The following is a 15685-nucleotide window of genomic DNA, read 5'->3' on the forward strand; positions in this document are numbered from 1 at the left end:
CCACTTCCCCTTGGCCATTTCTCTGCAGTAGCAATAAAATTCAGTTTTGACCATGCAGTTACTATAGCCAGATTATAGTGGGTTCCTTTTTTGTAAATTCCTTGGTAGTATACTACCCATGAGTTTTTCTTGGGCTCTACATAAGGAGTTGGCTGATATAGCAGTAATTCTCATCAGTCCAAATTCAAGTATAACTGAAAAGGTACCCTATGGCAGCTGCTACAGAACATGATCTTTATCTGAATTGTGTCATGAGTAAAGTGGCTTCACACTAAGACCACGTCATTCTTTTGCCCTTATTTAGGATTAGACTTCATGGTAAAAGTGAATAATTTGCATTCTGTTGCAATTTTTGCAGTATGGTAGTTTAGAATAATTAAAACTCAATGTGTTAGGATAGACAAGTGCTAGACCTGATGTATTGCCAGTTCAGTTTCAGTATAGTTTTAAGACAGTTTAATAGCAAAATGTTTAAAGTAGGTATTGAGATAAGACTACCCTTGGCCAGTCTGATTTTCAGATTTGGTTGTCAGATAGGAAGGTGTTTGGTCCTCTTTATGTGCAGCCGTATATGAACAGACGTTTGTCTACCTCCCAGCAACAGAATGGGGTGCAGTGGAGTCAGATGAGAAACTTAACAGTGTGGCTGTCAGCAGACAGGCCATTCTTCTCTCCCACCATTTGGCACTTGGAAGGAAAAGAGGGGACAGGGTTTTTTTTCTATATGCAGCCTGCAATCAGAGACGTCAGCTCATCCAAAATTATTAATTCTTGCATTTCACCTGTGCCTTTTGTATGTATGTTGTGGCTGGTAACATCCTATGTTAACTGCTGGACATCAGAATTTTTGCTGCTGTGGTATGTCCCATTGAGCATAATGGTTGTGAAAAGAAAGCTTTCTGAAACACTTTTAACAGCGATTTTATGTTTAAATTGTGGACAATAAGGGGGTTGACTGCAGTCAATGCGAACATGTTTCATGTATTTGGTTTCCAGAGATATTAAAAAAACAGCAGTTGCTTTGAGGACAGAGCATCTTCTACCTGAGATCTGCTGTAGAGCAGACAGATTTGATGAAGCTGTAACATTCAAAAAATTATTGGGCAGCAAAAAGAACTTCGTGTACTAAGACGTACGCTAAGATTATTTTTTTTTTCCTGAGGAAGCAGGTGCACTCATAATTAGTATTGATCAAGTAAAATGGTATTTTACCTATTAAGAAATACAGGTACCTGTAAAAAAAATCATGCCTATGTTTATTTAACCTGATGTTGATAACTGCGCTACTTAAAGATATTTTAAGTTGATCTTTGAAGCAGTTTGAAGACTTCATCGGCTATATGGTTTAGCCAGAAGCCCGCTTTAGACCTTCTTGAGTAAAAGGTACTAAGGACATACCTTCTTTATTGATGCCCCCTCAAAATTTTACTTGCCAGGATGAGTTACAGAGACATTTGAATAGAACCAAATGCCTCTAAACACTTGGAATTAGTGCATGACTATGTTTATTAGGATTTTTAAATATACAAGTACTTCTAACTCCATTCTGCTTTTCCTTCTGCACAATGTACTTCACTTATTTTAGGAGTCATGCTTTAGGACAATACTTGGATTTTATATTTCTATATTTGGAGTTGATTTTAACATACACTTGAATGAAATTCTGGGTTAAACAGAAATTCTGGGTTAAGACAGTAAAAAAACTTACAGGGACTTCATGATTCCTTTGGTGCTGATGTGTACTCACCCATTTTCATTTAAATAAAAATTTAATCCATTAAAAAAAACCATTCAAACTTTCTAACATACTTGAAGTATTTATGTAATAAGTAAGTGCTAGAGGAGGAGCTAAGAAGACAGATTCTTGTGTATATGACATGTTGGTACCCATCATTTCCTAAAAACAAGTTCCTAAGTTTAGAGTCACTGTTGTACTCCTTTGGCAGAATGAATAAGATAGCTCATCTTATTTAGCCTCAGATTCAGTGTTTCTTCCTTTAACTTCTGTCTCCACTGAAAATATATTGCCAATTTCTTCAGAAATATATCCTTTTTTTTAATTGGTTCCAGTTTTCCTAGTAGTAATGAAGCTGATCATCCCTGAAGAGAGTGAGGCTTCTCTCACAGTGGCAGATGGCAGTCGTTTTGGGAGATGGTGTTTTCTTCGTGCAGTGATCCATAGAGCAAATTATTTTTAGTACTGAATGAATAAAAACAATTCCTTAATTAATAATTGTAAAATAATTATTTAAAATTAATAACATAAATATATTGAAATGTAGATTTCTTCCCAGCGACTTTTGCATCTGCAGGAAGAATGTAGAATTAGAATTACTTTATTTCTGAGGTACTTGAAATGGAGAAAAACATAGCACAGACTGCTATGCTTCTTGATAAATACATTCTAAAAGTTAGTTCTGCAATATAGCACAGTTATTTTGTAGGAAGATGTGCTGTGTTCTTCATATATGAAGTTTTGGAACTGCTGCTCCAGTGCAAAGCTAAAATCATCCCTTATTTTGATACCAATGTTTCAATCCTTGTACTACCAAGTTCAGTGTAGTAGTTGAAGCAGACCTAAAAGACCAGAAGAAATGTTTGAAGAGATTTTTTTTTTTTGTTGCTAGAGATTATTTTATTAGCATGCTTGTTTGTTCAATGTGGTCATTTTTTTATATTTGTGAAAGTAGACCGAAGCAATCCATTTACTTTGCAGCCTTCCCTTTTAGATGTAATAAAGCTGGCACAGTTGATGTTCTGGTGCACTCTTTTTGCAGGGAGAGTGTGTCAGGGCAGGCCAGCTAAAGCACAGGGCATGCAGGTTGGCAGCTGGTGGAAGCTGAACTCAGGACAAGATGTGTTGTGGCTGGGTTACATGCTGGTAGGTTTCTTCAGGGCTGGCTACATCCAAATAACCTTCCTCAGTCCTTAGAGATGCTCCTGACTCCTCATCATTTTGTGGCCTCCTCTGGACCTTCTCCAGTAGCTGCTTGTCTCTCTTGTACTGAGGAACTGAACTGAACAGAGCACTCCAGATGTGGCCTCCCTCGGGCCGAGCAGAGGGGCAGGATCACATCCCTGACGACCTGCTGGCCACACTCTTCCCAATGCAGCCCAGGATCCCACTGGCCCTCTTGGCCACAGGGGCACTGCCAGCTCACGGTCCACTTGTCATCCAGCAAGACTCCCAGGCCCACCTCCACACAGCTGCTTTCCAGTAGGTCATCCCCCAGCCTGTGCTGGTACTTGGGGTTATTCTTCTTGCACTTGAGTGATGTTCAGAGCTTTGTTAAATCATGCTGCTTCTGTATCTGCCTGGAGGACATTATTGATTCTCAAAGCCAGGCACAAGAGCTTTTGGAAACTTCTGATGCTGGGTGGAAGCCTTCTACATGAGCTTAAGGAGCTTTTTCTTACTGCTTTAAGCAGCCAGGGGGGTAGGATCTGAAGTTTTGGTATAGTGAAATAGCTGTTAAATTAAGAATATTGTTAAAATGAAGAAATACCTTTCATAGACATTGACTAGTAGAAATTTCTGTTTTGGTCAATTCAGTTGAGTCACATAGTGGTTATTCTGCTGCATATCTCAAATTAATATAGTCACCCTGTGTGGTGGACTTTTATTTATGGAGCTCTGATTTGTTCAAAGGTTCATAAAAATTTGTGTAACTCAATATCTCTCTGTTGATTACAGATCTGAGGAAGCTCAGCTGTGATTTTTCAAGCAGGACTCCAAACTGAGTTACACTAGGAAATTTTCTTGTGAAATATTTTTTTTAATAATAAAAGTGAAAACAAAAATGAGTTTATATTAATTTTGCTTGCAGTCTATTAGTAATAGGAAGCTCATTATCTAATTATTTTTTATATATTTATGAGCTTTTGGTACTTCTTAGTTCAATCCATAATTATGCTTTTGTTCAGGGGGTTCTTCTTCTCTGTAGCATTGGGAAAGAAATCCTGATATCTTGGAATGTCTTTTCTATTTTTTTTTCTCCGTAGTGCTTGGATTTTGATTCTTAATATTATTACCTGCACAGAAATTCAGGAGTGCCTCACCTTCTTTGGGTGCCTGGAGCTCATACGTGGATATGGAGAGACCTATATGAAAAGAAATTATGTACATCCCAGCAATTACTAGTGCTATAATGATCTTTTGGCATTGTAGGTTGTTGTGGGGGGAGGAGGGGGTGTTAAGCTGATTCATAGTTTGGGATGAAGAGTACAGCTGAAAATCTGTCCAGTACCATTTAAAAATATTGAGGAATGTTTCTGAATATCTTTAGAGAGAGAAAGCTAAAAAGAATAGTGTCAGCTTGTGGATTAAACCAGAAGGGAAATATGGGTAGGTGGAATTTAACTTTGTGGGCTCATACAGGATTTAACCCTATGTTATTAATTTGATTTTAAATTCCTTTGTTTCTAAAAAACCTCTGTATTTTTTATAATGATCTGAGGGATAGATATTAAAAAAAGACACAGACGAACCTGGCAAGAGCATTGTTTAACACACATCTGTATTTTGAAATGGCTGTGGTTACATGTGACCTGTCAGAGTAACCAAGATGTACTGTTCAGATTATTTTAATGTGAGGTTTTTGGTACTGCACTTCTGAAAATACAATTCACAAAGTCTATAAATGCTCTGAGCCTCTTTTATGCATCCCTTCCTGAGATGATGACATTTAAATGCAGTATTTGAGAGAAGTATTTTGGGCCTGTTTAGCTACCAGGACACATTAACATGAAGTTTGCTTTACATATATGATTTATTTATAGCAAAATATTAATCATTATAAAAAACTAATTTTTCACAGAGATGTCAAATTTAAATGTACTATGCAAATAATAATTTTTGTGCTGGAACTAAGTACCAGACTTTTAAAATCTTCTGTTTAAATTGGGATGTTTATAGTTGGGAGGGTAATAAGTATGCATGTGTACATGTGTAAGTAATAAAGCAGTCTGGCTTCCTTATTTGAATGAACTAAGCATGTCTCATTTGGCAGATAGCTATACCCGCAAGACCTTGTGGATCCATTTCTAGTGACCTACTAGAAAGTATGCTTTTAATTCTGGATGTGGGAAACATTCTGGCAAAGATAGGATAGCCAATCCCTCATGTCATTTTGTGAAAAAAACGTAGTATTTACCTTCTGTGCTTCGTATGTGCAGAAGGAGTCTGATGCCTCATGACTTCATGTGTATTAAACCCACTAACATCTCTGATCTGGGGCGTTGTACTTAGGGTGAGGAGTACAGCAGCTTCCAGGAACTCCTGTAGGCTCTCCAAGGTCAACATGCCTTTGGGTAACTTACAGACTATTTGATTACATGCCTTCCAATGATGTAAGAAAGTCATTTCCATCTCCTAGTTAGAGACACCTGTGCTAAAGGCTTAAGATAGCAATCTCCCATCATGACTTGAAAATGGTTTTAAATCATTTTTACTTAATGAGGTGCTGTGTGACAGTAACTTGGCTTTTTGGAGTAGTGAGGCAAAACCAGTATCTTCTTCATTTACCATAATGTTTTTCTTTTTTTTTTGGTTGTGTAATTGATACTTTGCATACTACACACCATAGAAAAACATAAGGTCAAACATTCTGGTAAGTCATCAATCCCAGAGACTATATTTTGCTACTTTAAATCATAGCCCTATCAGTTCTTTTATAAGATTTAAGTGACTCCAGTATTCAACCGTTTTTAATTTGGATTCTTAAATTAAACAATTGCAACAATTTGCTTGTAAGTTGATTTATTTTCTCCAAGGAATGCTTCTAGCACTACAGCTGATGCCACTTTATCACTGTTTATTGCTTCATTTTTACTCCTGTATTAATGTATCCCCACAGTGTTACATCAGGGTAGTGATACAGTTCACAGATTTGTTCTTTTGCCTGTAAAGGCCTTTTTATAACATGACTAATTTCCTTGTTCTTTGAACTCACCAACATTTAGCAAATTAACTTCTCTCCTTTTGTTTCTCTCCTTCAGGGAGTCTCTGATCCAATTTGTCGCAGCAATCTAGAATGCCTTTCTGTTTTTTCATCTGTTGTTACATGAATGTAACACTGTGTAACACATAAGTGTTATGTAGGTGTACACATACCTATCTATATAAATATCTGTCATATTTATTTTTATGTTTTTAATGTTTGGCATTACAAATATCAAGTTTATTTGAAGTTAAAGATTGATTCTGTGTCTTACATTCACATACAACATGCTAGAAGTATATTACATGATTCCAGGTGAAAATAACTTCACATGAAGTGGAGATGTAGTGAAGTTATATGAGAGTTCTCTATTTGAAGAACCTTGCAGTACACTGATGAAGTACTTGCATTAGATTTTAACATGGAATAATTACAAAAAATTACAAAAAAACGATGAATAGGCATAACATCTGTGACCTTGACTGAAGTTTGTCCTTCTCTGTGAAGTGCAGTACTCAAATCTACACAAAGGTTTGATGACTCTCTTATTACATTCTCTTTTATTGCTAGCATCATTCCCATTCAGTTGAGGAGTAGTATCTTGAAATTAATGCATGCTTATTGTAGCCAGATTGACTAAAATCAGCTAAGAGTGTGCATACATGCCCTTTGAATTGTGCTGTTCAGTTGTCCTTTCTCTTCTCCATTTGTGTTCCTCACTTGATGAAGTGTACATAGCCAAGCACACAGGCATGCACAAATACCTCTGTATCTTCCAAATTAGAAATGAAGCTTGCATTCAGTAGATTGCATAATTGCAAGTATATAAAATGTATGTGAAATCCTGTACTAATTTCTGTGTCATTTTTTATGTCCAAACTTAATTGTTATTCACAGCGTGTGGTTGAGGCCTGTTCACGTTCTGGAGTGTTTGATGTCCATCATGGTTTGAACGTAGATAAGAATTGTAACGAAGTCATCCTCATAAGTGTGATTTTGAAATGTTAATATTGTTATGAAATAGAAATGTTTGTACTGGATCTGTGGTCCTTTGTGACTTCTGATGTTTTCTGCCTTTCATGTTTTTATCTCCTAAATCTCATTATATGACAGCTTAAGATACTATCACTTTAAAATATTAGTTTTCTTAGAAGAAATTGTCACAGTTGAGGTCAGGGGAGGTTGATAAGGATCGTCTGTGTCTATAAGCATAACCCATTCCACTGAGAGAAATTTCTCTCTATGCAGCATTTTAGGATTTCTTCAGCTGACAGGTGACTGTGTTATCAAGTATGTGCTCCATAATGACGTCTCAATGTTTTTAAAAAAGTCTGTCATAAAATAGCATTATCTGCTATGAAAATGGTAAGATCAAATTTTAGTGCCTGTTTTTAACTCAACATTCTTATATTCTCATCTTTTAAATTGAATCAGTTCTGAAGGTATAATTTTTCTTGAATTTCCTTTCTGCATATAGAATTCTTTTTGAAATCTATGAAGAGTATATGTAAAAAGGGAGGAGAAAAGACCATTGCTTTTTTCAGCCGATTTTGAAACTTTGTAGCACTGCCACTTTGACACATATTTGATATGTATCTTAAAATTGAAATATTTAAATCTGTTGTAAATTTAGTTCATTTCTTTGTAAACCCACACAGCATTTGAGAGATCTGATATTATCTGTATTTTTTTCAGTCATGCTGGTTACTATTACTCTGCATTATGGGTGTTCTGTATACCTGGATTTCTTAATAACTGATGTAACACTTCTGTGGTCTGACTGACAGCATTTGCAGGTTAATCATAAGAATCAAATGCACCAGAGCTTTCCAGTACTTTAAAAGTTTGGCCCTTCAAACCAAATAGTGCTTTTGCTAAGTGCAAACCTGCACTGTTTTGGTAAGACAGACAGATAGACATAAATTGGCCTTCTCGTATCAATTCACATATCTAGTATCTGTAGTTTGCAGATTGACCACAGGTAAAAGAAACTGTATGTGCTCATGGTGCATACATTGAATCACTGAGTGTTTCATTAGCTTAATTCAACAGTGTATGACTTTGTCTTCAATAATATTGCAGTGGAGATAAGAACTATGTAAATGTGGTGGTTTGACCTTGGCCAGCTCTCAGACCCCCACCCAGCCATGCTTTTGCTCTCCCTCTTCAGCAGCAGGAGAGAAAATAACATGAAAAGGCTTGTGAGTTGAAATAAAGATGGGGAGATCCCTTACCAGTTACTGGGAAAACAGGCACAATTTGGGGAAAATTAATTTAATTTATTGACATTTAAAAGTAGAATAGGATGGCAAGAAATATTCTGCCCTACCCCCCTGTCCTGAGGCTCAACAACTTCGTTCCCAACTCCTCTATCTTCTCTCTGAGTGGTGCAGGAGCATGGGAATGGCAGTCTGTCCACAACAGTTCCGCCCTGCCGCTCCTTTCTCCTCACACTTTTTCTGTGCTGCTGTGTGGATCCTCTCCATGGTCTGCAGCCCTTCAGGAGGAATCTGCTCCAGCATGGAACTTCCGTGGGCATTAGCTATTCTAAGGAGAATCTGCTGTGGTGTGAGCTTTCTGCAGCTGAGAGTTTTCTTAGGAAATATCCAGCTTGCTCTGGAGTGGTCGCCTCCCAGGCTTCAGGGAATTGCCTCCTTTATCATAGTCCTTCCTCTCCATGGGTTCATCTCTGTTCCAGTGGCTGGAGCACCTCCTTCCTCTTCCTCTTCTCTGACCTTAGAATTTCCAGTGTTATTTTCCACATTTTTTTCTTCCACTCCTCACTGCCTGGGCCATGCTTTGCCCTTTCTTAACTATGCTTTCGCAGAAGCACCACCTGCTTCACTGGTGAACTCAGCTGTGTCCTGCAGTGGGTACTTTGCAGGGCAACCCTGACCACTTCTTGCTGACACTATCCCTGCAGCCACCCCCAGAGCCAAAACTTTGTCCTCTACACCCAGTGTAATAAGATGGAGAGAAAGAACATAAGGGATGAAAATCAGATCCGCAAAGACAGAAATTTATTTTGGTTTGTTGTGTTCCTTACTATGGTTAACTTCTTTGTTTCTTTTAGTATCAGTTCAGCTACAATGAAGTTAATTTGAGGTTATCAATTCTCTAATTTGATAGGGCCATTTTCTGAAAGACAAACTGAAGGTATTTTGAGGAGGATGTAGAGTGGTTTTTTGCTGACTAAAAAACACATATAGGGAAATCAAGCTTGTATCTTTAAACTCTTGAAAGAAGGAAGGGGGAGAAAAGCAGTGCGGATGAGTGGGTTTTTGGTGTGTATAGAGTGGTTAGTATGCTGAAAATACCTTTCTCACATTAAGGAACACATTGTGTACTTTGCCTTCTCACCCATTATTTTTGAATAATCTAATCTTAAAAATTCTGCAAAGGTATTTTTTTTTCCTCTTACCTGTTTACTGAACAGCCTTTTTTAGATTCAAACTGTAGTTGAAGTGATGGGAAGGCCTTCTGTCACTGAAGTTGTATCTTCTTTGTACATATGGATTATGTTCCTCTCTAAAAAAAGTCTATTTGCAAGGTCTTGCGTATCTCCAGTCTCAGTTAGTGACAAGTGCTGCTTGGTTAGCTATTTATTTATTAAATCATCAGGCACATAATTTGCTAAACAGTGTGAAATGTTTCAGTACCTTTCCTCCTGGGTGGCAAGTTGAAGGCCTTGATTGTGCAGCAGCCAACGTGTGCATTTAATTTTCAGCTACTAGTGGACATCACCTGGCTGCCTGGACTACTCTGATATTTGCTGGCTATCACTTCTGTGTTTTTACCATGAGATATCTTCTTGAGTCTTTGTGCAGTTTCTCCTGTAGTTTTGCATTTTACATTGATCAGTGTTGGTGCTTTGAAGAAAGCTTGACAGTTCTACAGAATATCACCTTGGCTGAAGCTTAACAGGAATCTTAGGAAATATTTTTAATTTGTAATTTAGGTATCTATTCTGAAAACACTTAAATACTTTTCAAGTTTATGAACTTAGGGTAAACAATTGATTTTGAACAGACAGGACTTAATGGGTCCAGACTTTTTTTTAATCAAAGATTACAATTAAAAAAAAAACTGAGAGGCATTCTTAGTAAATAATGGATGAAAATTCTGTTTCATGTGCAGTTTCAAAAATAGTGTATTAAAAAATTCTTTTTGTCTTAACGAGTTATGTTTCCTTTCATAGTGATGTAAGGTCATTTTCTAAGATGGCATATTTTTTCTTTTTTTAGTGGTCTTTGGCAGCATAGAAAACTATGGTAATTTGAAATGGAATTGTAACAATTTTGTTAACGATGTACTAAAGTTAACCTTATATTTTATTATTTCAGTTGTTCATGGTGGACAATGGAGCAGATGACTGGAGAATAGCCATGACTTATGAGCGTATTTTCTTTATCTGCTTGGAAATACTGGTGTGTGCTATACATCCCATACCTGGGAATTACACATTCACATGGACAGCCCGGCTCGCCTTTTCTTACGCTCCATCCACAACAACAGCTGATGTGGATATTATTTTATCTATACCAATGTTCTTAAGACTATATCTTATTGCCAGAGTTATGCTTTTGCATAGCAAACTTTTCACTGATGCCTCATCTAGAAGCATTGGAGCATTAAATAAGATAAACTTCAATACCCGTTTTGTTATGAAGACTCTAATGACAATATGTCCAGGAACTGTACTGTTGGTTTTTAGTATCTCATTATGGATAATTGCTGCATGGACTGTCCGAGCTTGTGAAAGGTAAGGTTGGTTTTTTTGTTCAGTTCTTTCTTTTTGTCTTTCTATTTTTCACTCCTGCTTTGTCTCTTAAATTTTGAGTTCAGGGGATCTAAAAATTTATTAGAATGGAGTCCCTAGTCCTTGATAATTTGAGTGTTGGTTGGGTTGTATTCTGTGACAGAGATTGTCGGAATGATTTTCCTTTTAATCTGAAGGACTTCTGCAGAGATCTGTGCCCCACTGTTTACTGTAGCACTACAATTGGATTTCAGTGTGTTGATATAATTAACACAGTGGACAGATACCGCAAAATGCCTTTAAGAATAGTAGTTAATATTCTGCATTGATACCATTTTTCATTTGTTTTCTTTGTCATATAAATGTAGTGAGGATAAGGTAGAAAAAATAGCCAGTGAAAATGCTTGGGGGGATGTGTAATTTGAGTGTTATTGTGCTGGAAAAAAATAGAGTGCAAAATGCTGTTGAAGAGTTGGTAAGATCAGTGAAGGGGAACAGGCAGAATACTTAAAGTAATATAACCTTCCTTCCTTCCTTCCTTCCTTCCTTCCTTCCTTCCTTCCTTCCTTCCTTCCTTCCTTCCTTCCTTCCTTCCTTCCGAATTCCCTCCGAATTCCTTCCGAATTCCTTCTGAATTCCTTCCTTCCGAATTCCTTCCTTCCTTCCGAATTCCTTCCTTCCGAATTCCTTCCTTCCGAATTCCTTCCTTCCTTCCGAATTCCTTCCTTCCAAATTCCTTCCTTCCTTCCGAATTCCTTCCTTCCGAATTCCTTCCGAATTCCTTCCGAATTCCTTCCGAATTCCTTCCGAATTCCTTCCGAATTCCTTCCTTCCTGAAAAGCAGAAGGGCATTTGAGAGTACAACTTTCAATTTCAGCTAGTTTTCCAACCTCCATTTACCACACACTTCAGTGTAGGTGCACAATAAATGGCTATCAGTGCTGACAGCTTGAAACTGAATTTCTCAAACATAGCTTTAACAAAAAAAGAAATGAGCTTCTGATTGGATAGGATTGCTTAGGAATATGAGATAGATTAACGCTAAGAAGACAGAATGATTCTCTAGAAAAGATTTAATGCCTTAGACAGCTCTTAGATCCTGGACTTTTTTTCTCCTTTCTTAAGCTGGAAAACTATCAACATATTTAAGGCATTTCTGCTGCTGTGTGTTGACCATTTTGTTTTTCCTATTCCTTTCCATGTCCATCCATTTTAGAATCAGTTTAGGGGAGTTACTTGTGACAGATAGATGATTCAAGTCAGCAGTTAAATCAAACACTGTTACACTTTTTTTAAGTTACTCCTTGTATTACTTTTCAGCTTGTTACAAGGAAAAATATCTGATCTTATAAAATAACTGTAGAAATCATGTTCTTGTAGTTTTATTGTTAAAATTGCTCTGTATCAATATTGTTTCCTCATATTGCAGCTAGACTAATAGTTTAAGAATATTCTGAAAATGCCATGTTAAGAATGACATATTACATTTGCAGAGTATTCCCCATAGTGTCAGTGGAGGAATACCCTAGATTTTGACTCAATCTGTAGTAGCTGTATTTTCATAAGCATGTTCTTATTTCAGATGTAACTGATTTCTGCAAAGTCTCTCCTCTTTGTCTCATATTCTTCACTTCTGTTCCCGCTGGTTTTCTTTCAATAGAATTGCTGTTCAGGAATTCTTGAGTGTCGACTCAGGCATTTCCCAAACTGTCACTTGTGAATAACTTCAGCATCCATTGCTATCATGTAACTACATATAACTGGTTGATGATGATGAAATAATAATTTTGTTTTTAACTTTTTTATACAAATGCATTTAAAATAATCTTATACAACTCAGTGAAAATTAGTGAGAAATACTTGCTACTGTCTGATACACATGTTTGTAAAACATATTTATTTGTTAGTAAAAAGATTGCAGGACAAAAATGTATAGTAACATAAAAGAAACAAAGACCACCTCACTCATTTGCCAGTTGGGGAGAGTGAAGACAACACTCTCATAAAGCTTTGATTTTTTGAGTTTGCTTATTTATATTTAAAAAGTGACACACTTCTCCATCACTATTATCCTGCAAAGAAGATTTTTTTTTTCACTCAGGAACACTGAAATCAGGGTTGGAAAAAACTGAATTTTCTTCAACTGTCTCTTAAATTAGAAATGGATTTCCCATGTTTTAATTTGCAGTTGCTGTCCTTGAATTGACTGTAATAGTTTGGACAGTAGGCTGTACAGCCACAGACTCGTAAAACTGAAACAAACCACAACACAACTAAAAGCAAATTAAATATAGAAGTGAGTACTAGGTTAATATATCTCTAGCATAATAACCTTCTGTCACTGGAGCCCAGTCCAAGATTCATATTAAAAAAAAAAGTAAATTTTATGGTTCAGAAACACTAAAAGGGATATATTTTGAGTTTTTTATGTGTTTTACCTCCAGTTTTCCCTTGAGGGATTGTGTAAGTATTTTACCAAACAAATTATCCTGACTCTGGATTCCGGTTACTAGCTAGCCCATCAAAACCATTTACATCCATAGCCCGTATAGAAGTACATGGTAAGGAAAAGTTCTCAGAAGAAAACCTCAAAACCCCACACACAAGAATGCTCTCAACATTCTGCCATCTGAAGTTAAACATCCCCTTTTTTGCATCGCTGGAGACAGATACAATAGCCATTTATCATGAGAAAGGACAAATACGGCCACTGAATCATTTCTGTTCTGTGTAGAAGTCATAGTCCTCAGAAGATGTCTCCCAAGGTCTTTATGGCTTTGAATTGCTTAGTAGTTAAAAGTTTAGTTTACACAAATAAAGTACATTTTTTTCCCAACTGCTCTTGGTTTTTTTTCTTAGTTTTAACTCAAGGGAATCTTTTTTTTTTTTTTTTAAGTCGACTATTATATGTATACAAAATGATCCTGAAAATAAATCTTATGGTTAGGAGTTTTTGCTGTCCCACTTGACACTATATATGAAAACATAATGAATGTTGATACATTGGACAGAAATTAGGAATTAGGCAGCAGCCTGGTAGCTTTTTTTTGATAAGGGGTGATTTATATTAGTAAAATTTAATGGTGTTAACTATTTCTTTGCATCACTCTGGCACCATGCTCTAATTTCTGTTACATAGTAGCACTACATAAGGGTTTGGATTAGCAGAATTTCTTTGGTGCATTATATCATTTAACTGATCATCCAAATTGGATCAAGATGATGGTGATAAGATGTAGTAGATTAAAATACTGAGATTTTGAAACTGGGAGGAAAGATTCTCATTCTGTTCTATGTTCTCAGTGAAGAGGGAAGTGACAGTAGCCAGTGTCCTTCATTGTGAAGTTGTGTGTGCTCAGTAAAAGCTGTTGCTGCTGAATGACAGCCTGATATTCAGATTGTTCTTCTATTCAAAGTTAGGTTTTTACTATTGCAGGCAGTCCTGAGAATAGGAAGGGATATTTGGAAGCCCCACATTTCGTAGTGAGGAAGGTTACATGAAAGAGCCTTATTATCCATCTCCCTAAAGATAACCTGTGGAGACAGGTCACAGGTTGAGCCAGGCAAGTTGACTGTCTGAATAAAGACTTCACTGCTTTAATGGTCATCTGACTGATCACTTGATGTACACTGAACTAAGACAGGACGTGTCTTTCTCAGTGCCTTAATGGCTGTATAGTTAGCTCCCAGGATGCTAATTATAGCAAGTGACACTTCGGGTTGGTGAGCAAGGTATTTTCCAGGATTGCAGTTTAAGGTCATGTATGAGGGCAGAACGTGGTACAGATAATGGTGGTGGACAGCCAGCTGGGTTTAAATGGGTAGCTAGGGCTGCAGAGTAATCTAGAGGAGGGAATTTGGAAGGTAAAGGTGGGGAAAGCATGAAGTGTTGCTGTGTGCATAATGGCTGTTGTGAGGGGAAGATTGCGTTGTGTAGGTTTCAACATCTGCCTTCTCATTGCCAGTGGCAGTATATTGCAGTTTGTCATATGTAGGCTTCATAATGAAAATCTAAATTTTTTATTGGGTCTAACTCAAAAGATGTTTGTGTTTATAACTCTGAGGCACATGATCTAGAACACTTATGAATATGTTACTTTCATATTTGAATTATGAGCCCTACAAGCAGGTTAATTTTTGCAGTTTCCCATTCATATATTGTTACTGAAAATAGATTTGTGCATGCTTGTTTGTCAGTTGTTTATATCAGTTAAAATAAAAAAAGTTTGGCTTCTCACAAAAAAGGAAGTTAGTATGTTTAGCATTAAGTCATTGAAGAATCTGACGAGTTTGCTTCACTCTTCTGTAGAATGAATGTCTCTACTGTGAGAAGTGGGCTGCTTTTCTAGGTTGTGTGGAAGGTAGCCACTGTTATTATCTGTTTGGTTTTTTTTTTATACAAAGGGAGAAATAATATTTTCTTCTGAATACAAACATGGGTATAAAGTGCCCGTGTACCAAGCAGCATGAACCACAAATGCCCACATGGTACTGTTGTATGTCCAGAACGGATCGTATCACGTGCCTGGCGTTTTTTGCAGAGGAGAACTGAGAACAGAACTGAATTTTCTTCTTCTGCAGAGAGCACATTTTTGGCACAATTTCTGGTTCTATCTGTTCCTCTCTTTAACTTCTGGCAATGAAGTAAGTTCAGTTGGAGCAGTTTGTTTCAGTAAGCATTTCTTCCTCTTGTCAGTTTCTACTCTGTATTCCCTCCTTGTTTTAACAAAAACAAACTCAAACAAAAAGCACACACACACACACACACACAAAATCCCGTCTGTGTGTGATGGTGAAATCCTTTTCTGCTTTCTGCTCATTTTTGTTTTCTACAAATAAATGCCTGTCTTATTTCTTGGAAGTATGATACCATTACAAAGTTTCCAGTAAGCAGCTCACACATGACAACTGGGAGGCAAATGTTAAGGATTCATTTGATACAAGCAAGTGGATACACTGACACTTTCAGTTGTAATTCATGAAGGAA

General features: G+C 36.9%; 1 protein-coding gene across 1 annotated transcript in view; it reads left to right on the forward strand.

The window, feature by feature from the left end:
* KCNN2 (potassium calcium-activated channel subfamily N member 2) overlaps positions 1–15685 on the forward strand; it is a 71446-nt gene that overhangs the window by 10679 nt on the left and 45082 nt on the right. Inside the window, exon 3 of the mRNA XM_069001630.1 lies at positions 10283–10701. Within this exon, the coding sequence (XP_068857731.1) occupies positions 10283–10701 (419 nt within the window). The remainder of the gene's footprint in view (positions 1–10282; positions 10702–15685) is intronic.

Source organism: Aphelocoma coerulescens, assembly GCF_041296385.1.
Source record: "Aphelocoma coerulescens isolate FSJ_1873_10779 chromosome Z unlocalized genomic scaffold, UR_Acoe_1.0 ChrZ, whole genome shotgun sequence".
Lineage (NCBI taxonomy): Eukaryota > Metazoa > Chordata > Aves > Passeriformes > Corvidae > Aphelocoma > Aphelocoma coerulescens.